Source organism: Physella acuta, unplaced genomic scaffold, assembly GCF_028476545.2.
Source record: "Physella acuta isolate Inbredline_101_S28 unplaced genomic scaffold, ASM2847654v3 ptg000664l, whole genome shotgun sequence".
In the NCBI taxonomy this organism is placed as follows: domain Eukaryota; kingdom Metazoa; phylum Mollusca; class Gastropoda; family Physidae; genus Physella; species Physella acuta.
Genome location: NW_026732183.1, coordinates 392804 through 412053, shown reverse-complemented (window position 1 = coordinate 412053; position 19250 = coordinate 392804). Strand labels below are relative to the sequence as shown.

The 19250-nt window shown below is 36.3% G+C and overlaps 2 protein-coding genes across 2 annotated transcripts; both read right to left on the bottom strand.

The window, feature by feature from the left end:
• Positions 1-289: 289 nt before the first annotated feature.
• Positions 290-7866, bottom strand: LOC131948907 (uncharacterized). Its single transcript, XM_059310627.1, has 13 exons — positions 7800-7866; positions 6889-7200; positions 6324-6629; positions 5923-6222; positions 5410-5547; positions 4859-5026; positions 4127-4264; positions 3482-3676; positions 2603-2908; positions 2079-2216; positions 1573-1734; positions 866-1174; positions 290-495 (listed from the first exon to the last, which is right to left on the bottom strand). The coding sequence occupies exons 1-13, from the start codon at positions 7843-7845 to the stop codon at positions 380-382; spliced, it is 2634 nt and encodes an 877-aa protein (XP_059166610.1). The 5' UTR covers positions 7846-7866; the 3' UTR covers positions 290-379.
• Positions 7867-10418: 2552 nt separating this feature from the next.
• On the bottom strand, positions 10419-18314 carry LOC131948906 (uncharacterized). Its single transcript, XM_059310626.1, has 13 exons — positions 18217-18314; positions 17652-17963; positions 17222-17518; positions 16807-17109; positions 16238-16375; positions 15513-15668; positions 14986-15123; positions 14645-14794; positions 13078-13386; positions 12569-12709; positions 12001-12138; positions 10944-11252; positions 10419-10534 (listed from the first exon to the last, which is right to left on the bottom strand). The coding sequence occupies exons 1-13, from the start codon at positions 18266-18268 to the stop codon at positions 10419-10421; spliced, it is 2559 nt and encodes an 852-aa protein (XP_059166609.1). The 5' UTR covers positions 18269-18314.
• Positions 18315-19250: the final 936 nt, after the last annotated feature.

The following is a 19250-nucleotide window of genomic DNA, read 5'->3' as shown; positions in this document are numbered from 1 at the left end:
TGATGTTGTAGCGGAATCGTAAGCCAACAGCATTTGTGCTCAATACGTAATACACCAATAGGAATATATTTAGTATATCTTAACTTGAATTAATTCGTGATTATAAACATTTTTTAATAAATCAGTTATTGTATAAAGCGAAAATAAATCGTGATTCAACATGTATTTTTATATTTTATTTTTTTAATTTTACATTTTAAAACTGTTATCAAAATTGTGATATACTATTCTACATAATAAAGTGCGAGTAGTGTAATATACTAAAACAAAAAAGTTCTCATTCGATTTTATTAAAACAAAATACTGCATATATCTGTATATATATATACTGCATATATCTGTAATTATCAAATCTGATGGAGGTCTCGAACTCTGACCCTTAGGCAGTAGTCCAAATCTGGACAGTCCCCACCAGTGCCAGACACGCCATAATTAAAGTGCTCCCTGCTCCAACATTCTCGGCACCGTTTTTCTTGGTTTTAGTTTCCTGGTTACCTAGGGGAAAAAGTTTTTAAATTGAAAATTGGCTAGTTATTTTTAAGGTGTAGAAAAATAAGTTTACTTTCTTCTAACCCGGGGCAGACAGTTTGAAGTTTTCCAAAAGCGCTCACACTCTGAATGTAAAGCATTCCTTAACAGAGGTGAATAGTACAATAGATTATTGTTAATCATCACAAAACGTTCTGGAGAATTTGATAACAAATTAGTTTTTATTACAATAGTTATAGATAATAAGACTGTTGAGACTTTCAAAACTTGAACGACTATATCCACTACAAACTTGGCGTTTAAAATACTTAAGGTTATGCCCAGTCCCCACAATGTATAGCTACGGCTACGAGTAGTTACTGTACCAACTACTCACCTCCTATCCTGAGGGTCAGTGAGGTACTCATGTTGTATGATCCAGTCACGTGACTAGCCCAGCACCTACACAACTGGCCATCCATGGATGTGTTGTACGCGAGTTGAAATAATCCACTGTATCCGTTCTTCTGCTGGGTTGTGTCACCACATTTCAAGGTGATGTTGGACACCTTTGGCTCACCATCTTCAACAGTACATCTAATGTCCACCACTTTGTTGGATGGGTCAAGCTGTACCGTCTGTCCATCTGTCACAGTTTTGTTGTATACAACTATAGCCGGGGGGTGATAGGGAAGGTACTGGGTACCTGGTAAGATTTAAAAATCACTTCAATACATTTGCCAATTAAACATAAAAAATATTTTATTTGAAGTCATTATGAAGTAAGAAAAATCAAAACGAAAAGGTAAAGGAACACGAAACTTGAATTGTAAAGTCTTTTAGGTTTTATAGAAGAGTCACAACCATTTGAACATTCATTTCTGCTAAACGGCAGTTAAAAATCTTTGAGGAGAAATAAAATTATTAACCAAATTACTCCACTCTCCACCAAAATGAATACAATTGCATCTTTTGTTGTTGGTGTATTATTTCAAAAATTATATTTAAATTTCATAGAACTTGAAATATTTCTAACAGTTTTTACAAAAGAAAACACTTAAAAGGCTGGCAATAAGCTTACAAGATTTGAGAACCCTTACTCACAGTTAACCAGAAGGTCAACAGACCTGACGTCATCGACCTGGTTGGGTGCCTGAGCCACACACTGATAGATGTCGCTACAGTCACATGTGGCTGTCAGTTGGTAGGTTTGTACGGTAGTGTTGAGCTCGCTACAGGTCGGGTACAGGAAAGGTGTACAGTGGCCTGCGGAAACACATGTTTAGCCAATTTAAAATAAATTGTATTTTAAATTTCAAATTAATTAGCAGCGTAGTACTGACGTGGAGGCTTAGTAAAATTCTAATATATAATGTTTTCATTTGTTTAAGTAAAAAAAAAAGTAAACTTTCCCTTTCAAACCTGACGGTCTATGGGGCAAGTGAAGTAGAGTTCACTTGTTTCTGTGACCTCGGCATATGAAGAGATAGTGTGGTCAGCACTATGCCCAGCCGCCATTTGTTTAAGTACAAAGGTTAAAAATGTGCACGTTGTTTACATTACTGAGCTGAGGTTAAAAATGTCCACGTTGTTTACATTAGTGAGCTGACCTTGTTTTGCCCGGATAAACCAGGTCACGTTGCCTACACCTGTAACAGGTAGACATTGAAATGTCACCGTGACCCCTCGTCTGACTGTCAACGTCGTGTTTACGTTGTCAGCTGTGAAGCTTGTGATCAGCGGGGAAACTATGGAAGACAAAAGTTTACTTACAAGATAAGTCGTTTGCAATCTCCATTTGATTACATATCTTGTAAACAAAGCTTTGCTCAATGGCAATTGTTTATATATATATACTTATATATATATATATATATATATATATATATATATATATATATATATATATATATATATATATATATATAAATAAATAAAAAAAAAATATATATATATATATATATATATATATATATATATATGTGTGTGTGTGTGTGTGTGTGTGTCTAAAATCAATTACAAAATTCTGCTTAATATTAAAGCAATGTTGATTTCGAGAACATACAGAAAAAATATTTAAACTCAGATTTGCAGTTGCAAGTATTTTATCTATCAAAACAAAAATATTCCTTACGGTCTGGGGTAAGGTAAAACGTCGTGGACTTGGATACACCAGTCACGTGGTTGGCTGTAACCACGCAGGTACGTCTGCTCATGAATGACGTGTATGAATCATTAAAGGCCCCACGTGATCCGTTCGTTGTCTGGATCAAACTGCCACACTGTAACGTGACGTTCGTCACGCTAACCACTCCACCATCTACCTGCCATTTTATCAACACTGTTGGCAGATGTGCTTGAAGCCGGACTATTTGTCCAGCAGATACATGGATGTCGTAAACAGAAACGGTGGGTGCTTGTTCGGCAGGTCGAGATGAGCCTGAGACATTAGTAAACGGACCAATCTTATAAACGTATAAACAAGATAAAGCAAGCAAACGTACATATATGTGGATGTATGAATGGATGAATGTAAGCATTTTTAGGTGAAAGAGCATGTGTACGACCAGAGGCGTAGCGAGGGGGGGGGCTGGGGGTGCGGATCGCACCGGGTGACACCATTTAGGGGGGGTGACACCAAGGCAAAAAAAATAGCAAAATATATAGAGAAAACTTGAGGGGGGGGGGGTGCAAATCTAAAGTTTGAGGGGTGGTTGCAAATCGAAAATTTGAAAGTTTGTCCCCGGGAAGGGTCGCTACGCCTCTGGGGGTGACACCATTAAGTGCCGCACCGCGTGACACCCGACCTCGCTACGCCACTGTGTACGACTATTTGAGTGTAGGCGTGTGTATATATACTCAAGTTATGTATAAAAAATTGTATTGTTACCCGTAGCTCTTACTATTTTAAGAAAGTAAAATTATGGATTTGTATCATAAAAAAAATTGGCTTTGTAAACAATCAATTGCAACACGAACTCGTCGATGCCAACCAATAACTTAAATAACTTACAATTGACCCTGATATCTATCGCCATTGCATCGACGGAGTATTTTCCCTGCTGCATCGCATCAGACGTTGGTCCAGGCGTCTGCGCCACACACTCGTAGGTGTCGCTGCACTCACAGGAGGCTGTCAGTGTCAACGTTTGCACCCTCGAGGAATCGGGGTCACTCCTAACAGCATGCAAGTATTGTGAACAGTGTGCTGTAATGGTAGATATTAGCCATGAAATGGCTTTGTAAATAACGAGAATGTTAACATGTACATAATGCATTCTTACATATGAAAGTAATGAACTTGAATTATTATTTTCATTACATACAGGGGCGTAGCGAGGGGGGGGGGCGGGGGTGCGGACCGCACCGGGTGACACCATTTAGGGGGGGGTGACACCAAGGCAAAAAATAGCAAAATATATAGAGAAAAACTCGAGGGGGGGGGGGTGCAAATCGAAAGTTTGAGAGGGGGGTGAAAATCGAAAGTTTGAGGGGGGTGCAAATCGAAAATTTGAAAGTTTGTCCCTGGGAAGGGTCTCTATGCCTCTGGGGGGGGGTGACACCATTAAGTGCCGCACCGGGTGACACCCGACCTCGCTACGCCACTGATTACATACATTAGTAAAATGCAGACATTTTATATATTTACTAAACTAACCTTTTCGCGGTGTTATCAAGAGCATGAAGTTGCTAACATTACTCAACAGCTCACATCTTAGCGTCACATTAGCGCTTTGTTCGACGTTCAACGAACCCTTTTGCCCGTTGACGGTGAAGTTGGCGATGAGTGGCATTGCTAAAAAAGTTATTATAAACTCAAGATATTTACTACAGATGTCATATCATAACTCAAATATAATAGTATATATAATATTAACGAGTGATTAATGAGTGTTTGGCTGGTCAACTGTGTGGTTAAAAATCAACACTATTTTAGACTATGATATAACTTAGCTAACGATACGTAACCAGATTACAATTGTGGACTAATGAATTATTCCTATTGCTGTGGAGTCACACACTGTGGATTAATGTAGTTATGTATTATGTGCAGAGGCGTAGCGAGGGGGCGGGGGTGGCGGGGGGTGCGGACCGCACCGGGAGACACCATTTAGGGGGGTGACACCAAGGCAAAAAATAGCAAAATATATAGAGGAAAACTTGAAGGGGGTGTGCAAATCAATAGTTTGAGGGGGGTGCAAATCGAAAATTTGAGGGAGGGGGGTGGTGCAAATCGAAAGTTGGAGGGGGGGGGGGGGTGCAATTCGAAAATTTGAAAATTTCTCCCCGGGAAGGGTCGATACACCTCTGGGGGTGGGGGTGACGCCATTAGGATCCGCACCGACCTCGCTACGCCATGATTATGTGTAATGCTGTAGCGACTACTTACATTTCTTCACCACCCCAACCTCTACAAATTGTCCAACAGGAATAGGGCCGATGTTGAGGTAGTTGAAAGGTACGCACGTGTAGATGTTGTAGAATGCTGACGTTGCTATAAAACTTCTTTTTGAATATTTAACATCAACCTGTAAGTCGTAGCCTTCTGCCAGATCAACTGTTTTATAAGGAAAAATTACGCAAAAGTGTAGTAGGCCTATATATATATATATATATATATATATATATATATATATATATATATATATATATATATATATATATATATATATATATATATATATATATATATATATATATATATATATATATATATATATATATATATATATATATATACGTGTGTGTCTGTATGTGTGTTTGTGAATGCGTGCGTGTGTATATGAACATACACTAGTGTTTTATTGTAGTCAATATGAAACAATTTATAGCTGTACTCAATTCATGAGAAAATTAGAGCATTGTTGCAACAACTATTCTAACGGAAACATACAGGAAACCGTTGCTCTGTCGCTACACAGAAGACAAAACACTCCTTACTTCTGTGCATGCCTACTATCGAGACCTGTGGGGCGGGGTTCCCATCAGCCTCACACACCAAATCGACGCGCCTGGAGTTGGTCACGTTGTAAAAACCCTGGACACCGTTGGCGCGGAGACTTGTGATGACCCCCTCGTCTGTGTGATACAAATGTGAAGTTATGATCACTCTTCGAGACTGACACTGCTTTAGTTTTTAATCCGGATGGTCTTCTTCGTTCTAAATAACATATATTGGAAGGGATATTTCTCCTAAACAATTAAATATTTGGTGTTAACATGTTATGTGACACACTGTCCGTTGACTCCAAATTCAGACTACTTTTCTTTCTAGATTTGCTTCCTAAGCCTTTGTACAGGCAATAACAAACTGCTAGTTGTTTGATTTTTGAGTTTTTTCTTATAGATGTGTTGATGTCCCCAGCTAAAAAGCCAATAGTTACATTTAAATACTATAACAATATAAATGTAAGCAAAAAACGAAAAAAAAATGTTGCCCTTTGAATAACTTACACCTAACGTCCAGTAGGATGGTTGAGTTCAGATGATAGAGTCCAGTCACATGACTGGCGGTACAAACACAGGTTTGCTGGTTGTAGACTTTGTTGTAAGGGATGGTGAAATCTCCGGTGTAGTTGAGTACTGTTCTAGTGTAGGGGCCGCACTGGAATGTGATTTGTTGCACACGGGGATATCCATCCATCACTGCACAACTGACCGTCCTGTTAGATTCCATTATTAGAACCTCGCCATCAGACAATTTTTGTTTCCCAATAGAAATTGTGGGAGGAGTTTGTGGAACGTATGGCTGGACTTAAAAAAAAATATTTTACGCAAAATTTTTTAAATCTAGTTAAAATAACAGAAAATTTGGTAAAACACTAAATATTTAGAATAATGAAAATGTAGTTTACCATTATATTCAATGTAGAAGCTTGTGGTCCTGTTATACAACCCTGTCACGTGATTAGGTCTACAGGTACAGTTGCCGTGTCCCTGACCTTGGACATCCAGCATGAGGTCATCGTCAGGCTCCAATGTAGAACTTTTGTAGCCGTTAGATGTAGAACACGTGATTGTGTAGTTGCTGATTGGTGGGTTCCCATCAGGCACATTACATCGTATGTTGGTTATGTACTTGTTGGCCTGGTGGCTGTATGTGATGCCAGGCTTTATGGGCTGTCCTTCAATAGTGGCCACAGGAACTTGTTCAGGAACATCTATCAAACAAGAGAGTATATATATATATATATATATATATATATATATATATATATATATATATATATATATATATATATATATATATATATATATATATATATATATGTATAGTATGTATGTATATATATATATATATCACTTTTTTCGCATTTATGTATATTAATTTGATTTCTTTTAAGTACCATTTTATTCTGGCAAAATTTAATATTTTACACATTTTGTAAAACGGTGATACATAATCCAACAATTTCTTACATTGAATATTCAATATAAATGTGAAGTCTGTATAGTTTTCTACTGAAGCGAACCGTAGATAGCAGGTGCATAGAATTTTATCCGAATATTTGTTGTACGGCACCAAAAACACGCGTTGTTCATCTCCTGGAACTTTCAGACCTCGGCACACAAGTTCCACGCCTGTAGCCAGATCTGTGTCACGTGGTTCCCTACACTCAACACGGGCCACTGTCTCGTTGGTTGAGCTGGTGTAGGGAAGTGTAAACTCATCTCCGTCAGTCAAACTCTGACCGTCAACTCTAACATCTGGAGGTGCAGGCTGTGCTACAGCTAAGATAATGGACAGAAAGATCCATATTTGCATAATTGCAGGCAGTTAATATAGTATAGTGTTAGTTATCTCACAAGTCAAAGACAGTTACAAATACTATGGACGTTTCAACCCAAGGTCTTCGTCAGCACACAACATTGTGGTTACAGATTAAAAAGACAAACACTAATTGAATTAACCTCACTGCAGCGACCATTTGTATTTGTCAGTTAATATAGAACCTACTTTTTAAAAGTATCAATTCTTTATTCCTGACACTGGATTATTGTAGCCATTATTATAATCGATTTCAAGTCATAATAGCCTTCTTAGTTACTGACATAAACCTAATAGCAACAAAAATACACATATATTTAGGGGCCGCCTGAGTACGTCTAATATAAATAAATATTTATATATACAGCCTATATATATATATATATATATATATATATATATATATATATATATATATATATATATATATATGTATATATATATATATATATATATATATATATATATATATATATATATATATATATATATATATATATATATATATATATATATATGGTATTATTCAACTATTCATAAATGTAAATAAAAATTAAATTACCTGAGGCAGAAAATAAAATTACCACTGAGAACCAAATGATAACCATTTTACTTTTATCGAGATTAGGCCACCCCCGTCTTGGTTCATATGAAGAAGACGATAAAGATATTTTTTTCAAATTTTACACTTTACCAAACGGAACTACCATTCCACTTCACTACATCTATAACACCTACGAGACGAGTTTTACCTGAGCAATAGCATTACCTGTTCAAACATGTGTAGGTAACCACATACTCCAAACTAAAGGTAAACAGTACCTTTTATACGCTTGCATTCCTTCATTGGGTAATCGAAACTTCTTTAGATGATTAAAAAATCTTCACGTTTGAACGAAATTTTGTGTTAGTCATAAGATGAGTTTTAGTTACTGGTACGGAAAAAAAATCAGTTTTTGGTGTTTATCAACAGTAGTGATAGAGTCACACTGAGCTAACCCAGGGGCGAAGCGAGGGGGGGGGGGTGCGGACCGCACCGGGTGACACCATTTTGGAGGGTGACATCAAAAAAATAGCAAAATATATAGAGAAAAGTGATAATTCCACTTAATTCGAGTGTTAAATAGTCTTTTAAGAGGTGCAAATCGAAAGTTTGAAGGAGGGGGGGGGGTGTGCAAATCGAAATTTGAAAGTTAGTCGCTACGCCTCTGGGGGGAGACACCATTAAGTGCCACTGAGCTAACCAGGTTATGCTTCTTCACTGGCATTGGTAGTTCAACTTTAGAGAGAGTGCAACACGACAGCCGTATAAACTTGTTTTATAGTTAGACGGGTTTTAATATTAGTACTACTAAAAGAGGTAGGAAGAGTATAGATTTCATGTCTTTAGATACGTGTCTTTCATATATTTGTAAGGATGGATGTTTAAATAGCTGATCAAACACGCCATTGAAACTCTTGTCCTTGGACTGGAAAATGTAGAGTGAAACCAAAACCACAAGCAAACATTGTATGGCAACCACTCCATGTATGGCAACCACCCTATGTATGAAAGCCAGCCCTGTATGACAACCAGCCCTTATTACAACTAGCCATGTATTACAACCAGCACTATGACAACCAGCATTTATGACAACCAGCCCTTATGACAACCAGTCCTTATGAGAACCAATCTTATGACAACCAACCTTTTGACAACCAGCCCTGTATGACAACCAGCCCTGTATGACAACCTGCCCTTATGACAACCAGCCCTTATGAAAACCAACCCTTATGTTTACCAACCCTTATGACAACCAACCTTTTGACAACCAGCCCTGTATGAAAGCCAGCCCTGTATGACAACCAGCCCTTATTACAACTAGCCATGTATTACAACCAGCCCTTATGACAACCAGTCCTTATGAGAACCAATCTTATGACAACCAACCTTTTGACAACCAGCCCTGTATGACAACCAGCCCTGTATGACAACCTGCCCTTATGACAACCAGCCCTTATGAAAACCAACCCTTATGTTTACCAACCCTTATGACAACCAGCCCTGTGTGACAACCAGCCCTGTAAAACAACCAGCCCTGTAAAACAACCAGCCCTTATTACAACTAGCCATGTATTACAACCAGCCTTTATGACAACCAGCCCTTATGACAACCAGCCCTTATAACAACCAGCCCTTATGACAGCCAGCCCTTATAACAACCAGCGTTATGACAACCAGCCCTTATGACAACCAGCCCTTATAACAACCAGCGTTATGACAACCAGCCCTTATGACAACCAGCCCTTATAACAACCAGCGTTATGACAACCAGCCCTTATGACAACCAACCTTTATGACAACCAGCCCTTATGACAACCAGCCCTTATGACAACCAGCCCTTATAACAACCAGCGTTATGACAACCAGCCCTTATGACAACCAACCTTTATGACAACCAGCCCTTATGACAACCAGCCCTTATAACAACCAGCCCTTATGACAATCAGCCCTTATAACAACCAGCGTTATGACAACCAGCCCTTATGACAACCAGCCCTTATGACAACCAGCCAGTATGACAACCTGTCCTATACACAAATGTTTAAATAAAATCATTTTACTGTTGCTGTGCCAGTGTAATACAGATGTTAATTCTGAAATACAGTCTTTATAGTCCATATTATCCAGATCGAAAACTGTCCAATGTAAGGATACTTTGATTGGGGAAGACTAGACAATGTGGGGGTTAAGTAAATCAATCAGCCTAAATACTTGCAAATGCAACTGGTCGATATTTCTTTTATGTGATTTATTAACATTACGATGAAATCGATATTTCTGTCTTCACGTAATGTGTTGATCGAATTTTTTAAATAAATGCACAAAATGGTATCAATATTGTTAGATTTTATTCAAATAAAATTACAGCATTGATTTAACAACAAGCATTTATTTATTTATTTAAAATCTGATTATAGATGCTATAAAATAGAATAAAAAAGCTACTTGTATGGAAAATAACCAATTTAATACAGCAGAGCTTGTCTCTACTGCAAGATTACCTAGCGTCAAGAGAGACTAAAATAACTGCTGCCTAACAAACATGCAGCATAAGGCAGCATTTGACTCCTGAGTACGTCATATGCACGCTCCTGACTATCACGCCGGAAGTTGGTGTGAGTCTGCGTCATAAGGGACTTATTCTGTTGGCCAGGTCAAGGTCACATAGAGAAGGACAAGAACTGCATATTCTAGAACATTCCAAGTCCTAACATTAACACCACTGTTTTTCAACTGCTTCGTTGCTTGGGTACCTTTTTATTAGAAACAAATAATTTTTTATTAATGGTTTTATTTTCTAAATATCCTAAATGTATACTACGTTATGAAATACAGTATAACTTTAATGTTAAAATAAATAGTTTTTTCACACCAACATAAAATAGCCTTCTATTATTTAAATAACCACTAAAAACAAAAAGTGCATAGCCTCTCATTCGCTCTTGACTTAATATAATCTGTTTTCTTATATTTTAAAATAAAACACTACGATTTAATTTTTTTTTTCGAGATAAAAGTAAGACAAATGCTAGAATCATATCTAGCGTCGGATTAAAGTTATCGGGTCAGGTTTATGGTTTAGTGTAGGTCTAGTTAACAGTACCAGTTATGAAATGAAATATTAAGAAGAGACGCGTCATCAAATACTCGTAAAGTGTTTACCTTCTAGGCTTAAACTGAAGGTAGTGCTCATGTTATACCGGCCGGTCACGTGACTAGCAGTACACACACAAGTTCGTCCAGTGACTGACGTGTTGTATGGGACGGCAAACGTCTGGGTGTATGTTGTAGCGGTCTGCACGATGTGCTCACACGTCAGGGTCACACTGCTCACCCTCGGCTCACCCCCATCGACCTGACATTGAATGTTCACGATGTTGGACGACGGTGACAGCTTGACCGTCTGTCCGTCTGTCACGGTTTTGTTGTATACAACAATCACGGGTGGGCGTTCTGGTGGCTCCTTGACACCTGCGGTTTGAAATTTGAATCAAAAGAAAAATATAAAAAGTGAGCATAATCGTCCTTCTCCAGCTACTGATAGTGTTTTAAAGCAAAATATTTTCAGTCGCAGCATTGGTAGTGTTGAATTCACAAATTATGAATTACTGAAAAGTAGAAAATAAAACACTAAATTGCCGCGTAGGCCTATGCTTACGGCGCGGGTCAGCTCGTATTTTATTATTCCTCTAACACAATTGGTTACCAGATTAATATAATCAGAAAAATCGCTGTCTCTTATATTATGTTTGCATTATAGATAACTAGCCCATACATTGGTGTATTATTTGCGGCTAAAGAAAAAGCCTAAAGTAAGTGTACTATATTTCAATGCCAAAAACCCTAGGGTTCTTTTAATAACAATACATATATAATTATACGCTAATCAAAGTTAATTCTAATTTAAATAGTATAAATGAGTTATTTATAGTACATGAAGGTCTATTTGCGTTGCAAAATATTTAAGCCAGATTTTTATATACCCTAGTGGGGTAAATTATCTCATTCGTAGTCTTCGCTCCTCTTTTACAATTTTCCCTTAGATGCACCCCCCCCCCCCCCGTTCCCATCTTTGTAATTTTACCCTATTAAACAATGTGTGGTCAGTTATTTTTACGATATTTCCTCACCCCGTAAATGGTATGACACCCACAGCGTACCTGCACCCCCTACCCTCACCCTGTGATTCTTATGCTCGGGAAAAAAATACTTGACTTACAGACGACCTTCATCGACTTTGTTTCCGTCATTAAATTTGGTTGCTTAGCAATGCATTCATACGTCTCGTCCTCAACACAGGGAATAGCTAGACTAACTCCAGATGATACGTTCTTACTCAAACCTTGGAGCAAGGTGCCTGTTGAGAAATGTGTTCTATTAAAATAAATAGGATAACAGTATAACGAAAATAATGCCACAAATACAGTCCAGAGGCAAAAAATGCCATACAGAATTGAGTGTAGTTGTCGGTTCTGTAAAGGAATGTATTTTGTGTTGTCATTGGCTTGATTTATATAGGCAAGGTGCTATGAATTAGAAAAAAAAAATTATACGAGAAACACAGACTAACGGTTAAAAAAAATAAGTTTAAAGTCAGCATGAAAATCTGCAGTTTGTTACGTATCATGTAATTGACTTTGATTGTTAATACATTTCTATTTACACTTAATCACATAATACATCCATAAACATCTCCATACAATAAAAATAAAATCATATTTTACCGCTCGCGCCAAGACAAAAGGGGCAGATGCAGTAGAGTTAAAAAAAATTCTTAAAATAACTACCTGAACTATTGGCTATCAGCGTCCATTCTGTGTTTGCTATACTCTCGTACGGGCTACACTGAAGTCTAAATATAGCATTAGCCTTGACATTTAAAGTTGAGCTCACGCCATTGGCTGTAAAATTAGCAATCAAAGCCGTCGCTGAAATAAGCAGAAAATAAACGTGGTCATTGAGATAAATATTGAGTGGCTTAAAATAAATACAATATGCAAAGCTGCGTAATCATTATATTTTAATTATCTTTTTTTAAATATTTATATTCGCAAAATAGTGAATACCTGTTAATAATAGTTTTGTTATTCATTAAAATAAATTATTAGCAGATATTTTAGATTATTTGCACAATCATACTTTTATAATAAGTCCATCTGTTCCTCAGCATAAAATATGACAATAATCAGGAGTTTAAAAATAATTAGAGATAATTTTTACTTGATATCGATGTGAATAGAAGGATAGCTTTGTTCCCTTACTTGACGCCAAAGTGCTAAAGTGAAACTTTACTCACATTCTAATTTAAGACTGAACAAAGTGTTCTTGGTGTACAAGCCAGTCACATGACCAGCTGTACACACACACGTCATTGCACTGGCTGATGTGCTGTAGTTCAGCGTAAACAATTTCCTGTTTCCGGTAGCGGTGTAGATGTCATTTCCACATGTCATGGTGACATTTGACACCTGAGGGTCACCTCCCTCCACCCTGCACAAGACGTTGACCTCCCTCCCTGACGGGTCAAGCTTGACCTCCTCCCCGTCTGTGATAGTTTTATTGTAGACAACAATCACTGGAGGGGAATCTGGTGGGTAATCCGTACCTGGGAGTATAAAGCCTCAGATATGGCTAATCTATCTTGAAAATGAAAGGCGATTAAAACAAATGTAACTATTTTAGAATAAGCTATATTGATTGAAAAGTAACTTGTAGAATTATTGTTTTGCTTCGATTTGTATTTTTTAAGTCAAACTGCGGTATGTTAAATGTTATTTAATATTCTACTGTTTTATTTATTGTATATACAATTGTAGTTTTTGTATTTTAGCTTCTGCAAAAGTTGTGTTATGTTAAACTGAAATAAGATGTGTTGTTTGGCTATAAAAATCAGAGCTAAGACAAAGCTGGTAAATCATTGGTGTATCAGGCAGGTGACATCGAAATGTACCAATGTCGTTTACGTTGTTTTACTAAAGACTAAAGTTGTTTACGTTGTTTTACTTGTGACTAATGTTGTTTATTACCTTTATTTTACTAATGACTAATGTTTACGTTGTTTTACTAGTGACTAATGTTGTTTACGTTGTTTAACTAGTGACTAATGTTGTTTACGTTGTTTTACTAGTGACTAATGTTGTTTGCGTTGTTTTATTAGTGACTAATGTTGTTTACGTTGTTTTACTAGTGACTAATGTTGTTTACGTTGTTTTACTAGTTACTAATGTTGTTTACGTTGTTTTACTAGAGACTATTGTTGTTTACGTTGTTTTACTAGTGACTAATGTTGATTACGTTGTTTTATTAGTGACTAATGTTGTTTACGTTATTTTACTAGTGACTAATGTTGTTTACGTTGTTTTACTAGTGACTAATGTTGTTTACGTTGTTTTACTAGTGACTAATGTTGTTTACATTGTTTTACTAGTGACTAATGTTGTTTACGTTGTTTTACTAGAGACTATTGTTGTTTACGTTGTTTTACTAGTGACTAATATTGTTTACGCTGTTTTGCTAGTGACTAATATTTTTTACACTGTTTTACTAGTGACTAATATTTTTTACGCTGTTTTACTAGTGATTAATATTTTTTACACTGTTTTACTAGTGACTAATATTTTTTACGCTGTTTTACTAGTGACTAATATTTTTACGCTGTTTTACTAGTTACTAATGTTGTTTACGTTGTTTTACTAGTGACTAATATTGTTTACGTTGTTTTACTATTGACTAATGTTGTTTACGTTGTTTTACTAGTTACTAATGTTGTTTACGTTGTTTTACTAGTGACTAATGTTGTTTACGTTGTTTTACTAGTGACTAATGTTGTTTACGTTGTTTTACAAATGAATAATGGCACTCACAATCCACCTGGACATTAACGGATCTGACGTCATTGACGAAACCTGGAGCCTGTGCCACACACTCATAGATGTCAGTACAGCCACATGCGGCGGTCAGTTGGTAGGTTTTCACTAGCCCAGGGGCGGAGTAAAGGCTTGGTGTACAGGATCCTGAAGGTATGATGGATTCAGTTTAGTTATCACTCTTCATATAAAAGCTGAACGTGTGTTTAAGTTTAAAAGTACAAAAAATAGTAAGATATATTACAAGAATCATTTTAATATGTAGAGGCTTCTGATGTAATTAATATAACTGTATTATTTTTTTTATAATTTTACAGATTTTAAATGTAAACAGTCACCTTTTCTTGCCCTAACTGACCACGTGACACTCCCCACACCACCAACTGGTTGACATGTAAATGTGACAACCGTTTGTTTCCTAATGTTCAACAAGTCGGCTCCACCATTGGCCGTAAAGCTAGCGATAATTGGCGCGGCTACCCAAGAGAACAAACAAAATGTATTAGAAAAAGTTCAAGTTATAAATTGTTGTAGCTAAACAGTATTTCTTCCAGACTTTTTTCTCCAGGGGGGGCACTTGAAATTTTCGGGGGGGGGGGGGGGCGGTAAACTTTCTTCGGGGGGGGGACACTGTTAAAAGTATATGTTTTCGATATAAATTATATAAATTTCATTTCGTTCGGGGGGGGGGGGCGGTAAATAATGTTCGGGGGGCCCCGAAGAGATGCCTGGAAGAAACTCTGTAGCTAAAGAGGTTTAAATAAGTAAAATATTGAGAAAATTTGATAAAATTTGTTACCAATAAGTTATGAAGATCAAATGTAATGGTAGTAACTAAATATGTATTTAAGAAAAGATAACTCACAAGATTTAACGAACCCAATTTCTACGTATCGGCTTTCTAATTTTGTTTGATCGTTCAAGTAATTAGATGCCGTACAGACATACACGCCGTAGGTTTGGGTTGTGATGGTAAGATTCCTCCTAGCGGTCAAACCTTTACCGCTATATAACAGAGTGCCTGGCAATGGACGCAAGGTGAAACTTATTGAATGAAATTCTATTTTTAAAATGTGGCTGTGATTTCCACAACAGATACATTATTAACATTTTGAAAAAATGTGGAAATTACGTATTATAATATTTCGAAAACATGATTATGCAAGGAAAATTTGAAATAAGAAAACAAACATTAAATTATGAACTCTTTTTAGGTAATTATCGCGCAATCATGGAAGCTAAGAATATATTCACAAAAAAAGAGAAGTATGTGTCAACTGATAATTTTTTCTCAGACTAAAAAACATAAATTAGACTTAAATATTGTTGAAAAGTTAGCTCAAACATTATGTAAATTTAAAGGAATTAATAAATTTTATACAAATGTTATAGCATCTTCCTATGCAGTATTCTATTACTAAGTTTAAGAAATCCTTTAGAATTTATACTAATCGGTTACAGTGTAGCATTTAACAAACTAACCGACTACCTAATTTTTACACGAATAAAACATTGTTTTTAATCAAATAGAACCCCAGCATCCAGTTGTTTTTTTTTCTTTGAATCCTTGAAGTAACATACCCAGCCTACCTGTGTTTAAAGACTGAATTGTGACATTAGGAGCTGGGTTCCCGTCAGCCTGGCATAGCAGTTCTACAACAGATGTGTTACTCACATTCAGGAAACCTTCAACACCATTCACCTTCAAACTTGTTACTGAGGCAGCGTCTGCGAGATATTTGTACGTCGACATAAGTGATTTTTTTAAATGCATTAATTCGAAACGCTATTGAGTTGAGCATACAGGTGTTCGTTCGTTTTTTGTTTTTTTTACATTGGACGATGCATCTGTTTTGTTCACATTTGAGCATATCGGCACCAAACTAGTGAATAAATACAATTGGTGTTAATAATAAATACATGACTGGTATGACATTTGAATTTTGTAATCACCCTCAGTATTTATGATCTGGTAACCAGCATATTAATGAATAGCAATTGTCAATCGTATTCAAATCCCCCGTTCCTTGCCCATAATGACTTTTTTCTTCTTTCTTTTATTTTTTATTTTATTTTTATTTACCTATTAGACTGCCTAAAATATATAACATTTCTAACTAAAAAGAATTTTAAAAATACAACTACAAGACATTACTTACACGTAACATTCAAGACGATGGTTGTGTTTAAGTTGTACTTTCCTGAGATGTGTTTACCAGTGCAGACACACGTTTGTTGGTTGTAAGTTTTGTTGTATGGGATTGTAACGTTCATCCACATATACTGTTTGGTCGCCATCAATAAGCTTCCACACCTGAATGTTACCTCGTAGACTGCTGGGTTACCTTCTCTCACGCCGCATTGAACAGTTAAATCAGCATTCATTGGTACTGTTTTACCGTCGTTCATATTTCTATAGTCAATAGAAATATAAGGAGGGGTCTGTGGTGTATACGGTTGCACTGAAATGTAGATACATAATCAGATTATTTTAAATAAATCAGTGTTGCTTAAAACTCTAAAATACGATATTTGCACCTACAATATAAAATATTATTTGAATTTACTGCTTACCTATGTAATCTATCAAGAAAATGACCGTCCTTTTATACAAGCCAGTGACCTCGGCTGGTACACATGTGCAATATATTGTCCCTGTGTCATACACAAATTCAATAACAATAAAATTTGGTGCAACCGTGATTGATTCACGTTGATCACAGTTAATCGTGTAGTTGCTAATTCCTGGATTGCCGTCCTTTACCTTACAACTTATATCGACGGTTGATTTGTTCACATGATGTATGTATGTTTCAAAGGGTTGTATGTATTTCCCTTCTATGGTTACCACAGGCTCTGTTTCTGGAATATCTATCAAGTTAGACAAGTATCAACATGAAAAATATAACTAGCCCTGAGTCAGTCTAAATAAAATAAAACCAAATTGTAAAAACTATATCGAGTTACATTTAAACTTAGAATCTTTAAACAGATGTAGACTTACACTCTACATTAAGAAAGACAGTACTCATCTCGCTGTATGCCCCAGACGCATATCTTACATAACAAGTGCAGTTTTTCCCGTTCGCTGTTTTGTTGTAGTTGATTACTGTGGCTTGTATTGTGGGCCTAGAACCGTAGCATTGCAGTGTTTTGCTCTCGACTTGTCCGCCTTGATCGGGTCCCATACAGTCAACACTTGCTCTTGAATTGGCGGTAAACACATCGTAAAAGAGTGTAACTGTGTCGCCATTATCATAAATTACGTTGTTCACAATAATTTCAGGCGTAGATTTGCTCATGACTACGGTTGCAGCTATAGTAACATATGAATAAATAAATAAATAGCTATATCATATATATATATATATATATATATATATATATATATATATATATATATATATATATATATATATATATATATTGATTATTTCGTTTTAAACTAATATATACATTCCACTTAATTAGATAGTTTCAATTTTACTAAGTCAATTTTATCCACTATTATTTGTTGTTTTCTATTCCCCTCTTCCTCTACTTCCTCTACTTAACATTTCAAAACTCACCCAAAGAAATAAAAATGATTCCGATCATAAAACGGATAAGCTCACACGCCATGACCTTGAAATCCTGGTATTTCTAGTATTTTAAGTCTAAGATCGACTCCTTCAAAACTTCCACTGTTTATGGACTAGCTCAACATTTCAGTTTTAGCGAAGGTTGGTCTTTCAACTTTGTCTTAAATTTATCTTCTCGCTGATTGGCTAACGCTTGCCAAGACTCGGGTATTCCTATCAAATGTAAACTTTTGGGGATATGGAAACCTATTTATTCTTTCTCTTTACTTTGTAAAGCGTATTTTATCCCTGTTTCCGCCCTTCCGTTCTTTTGTATCTTAACTTTTGAAAGCTGCGTGAAGGCTGCCGTACAAAAAACGATGCTAGGTGTTAAATTTCTATTAACATTTAGGTTTCACTAAAGTTAGCAACGCCACATCCCCGGGGAGGGGGGGGGGAGAGGACTGAGAAGACTCAAAATATAGCTGACAGGCTGGCACGCACAAAATAATTACCTCAGACCTCATAACAAACTAACAGAACGAGCAATAAAGAAGAACTGTGTAGATTGATATTAGATTGAATCGACTGTATTATTAGCTAACTCTAATTTTTAGAAGACATAAAAAAGCATTTGCTATGTTCGCTGTTTGATATTGCATTAGAATCTGAATGTCGTCTTGGTACTTGGTGAAAGGGGGGGGGGGGTGGAGGCAGAGACAAATATACCTAACATAAGTATAGAATACAATACGATTGTGATACAAAATTATTCTTAAGGCCAACTGGACGAGTAAGTTAGTGTATGGCTAGATACCTCAGACCATGTTTCAATGACATCTCTATATAAATATGTATTCAGTTCTAAACATCCTTAGACAAATTATTATTTTTGTTAACAATGAAAGTCGTTTCTGAAGATATGTTTAAGTAGTTTTATTAAATGTATTTTAACGCTTTTCCCCCGAGTCTTGTACCGTTTACTCTAGGAAGTCTGATACAAAAAGTTAAGTTCCACCTGTCTCAACAGCACTTTTAAAAAA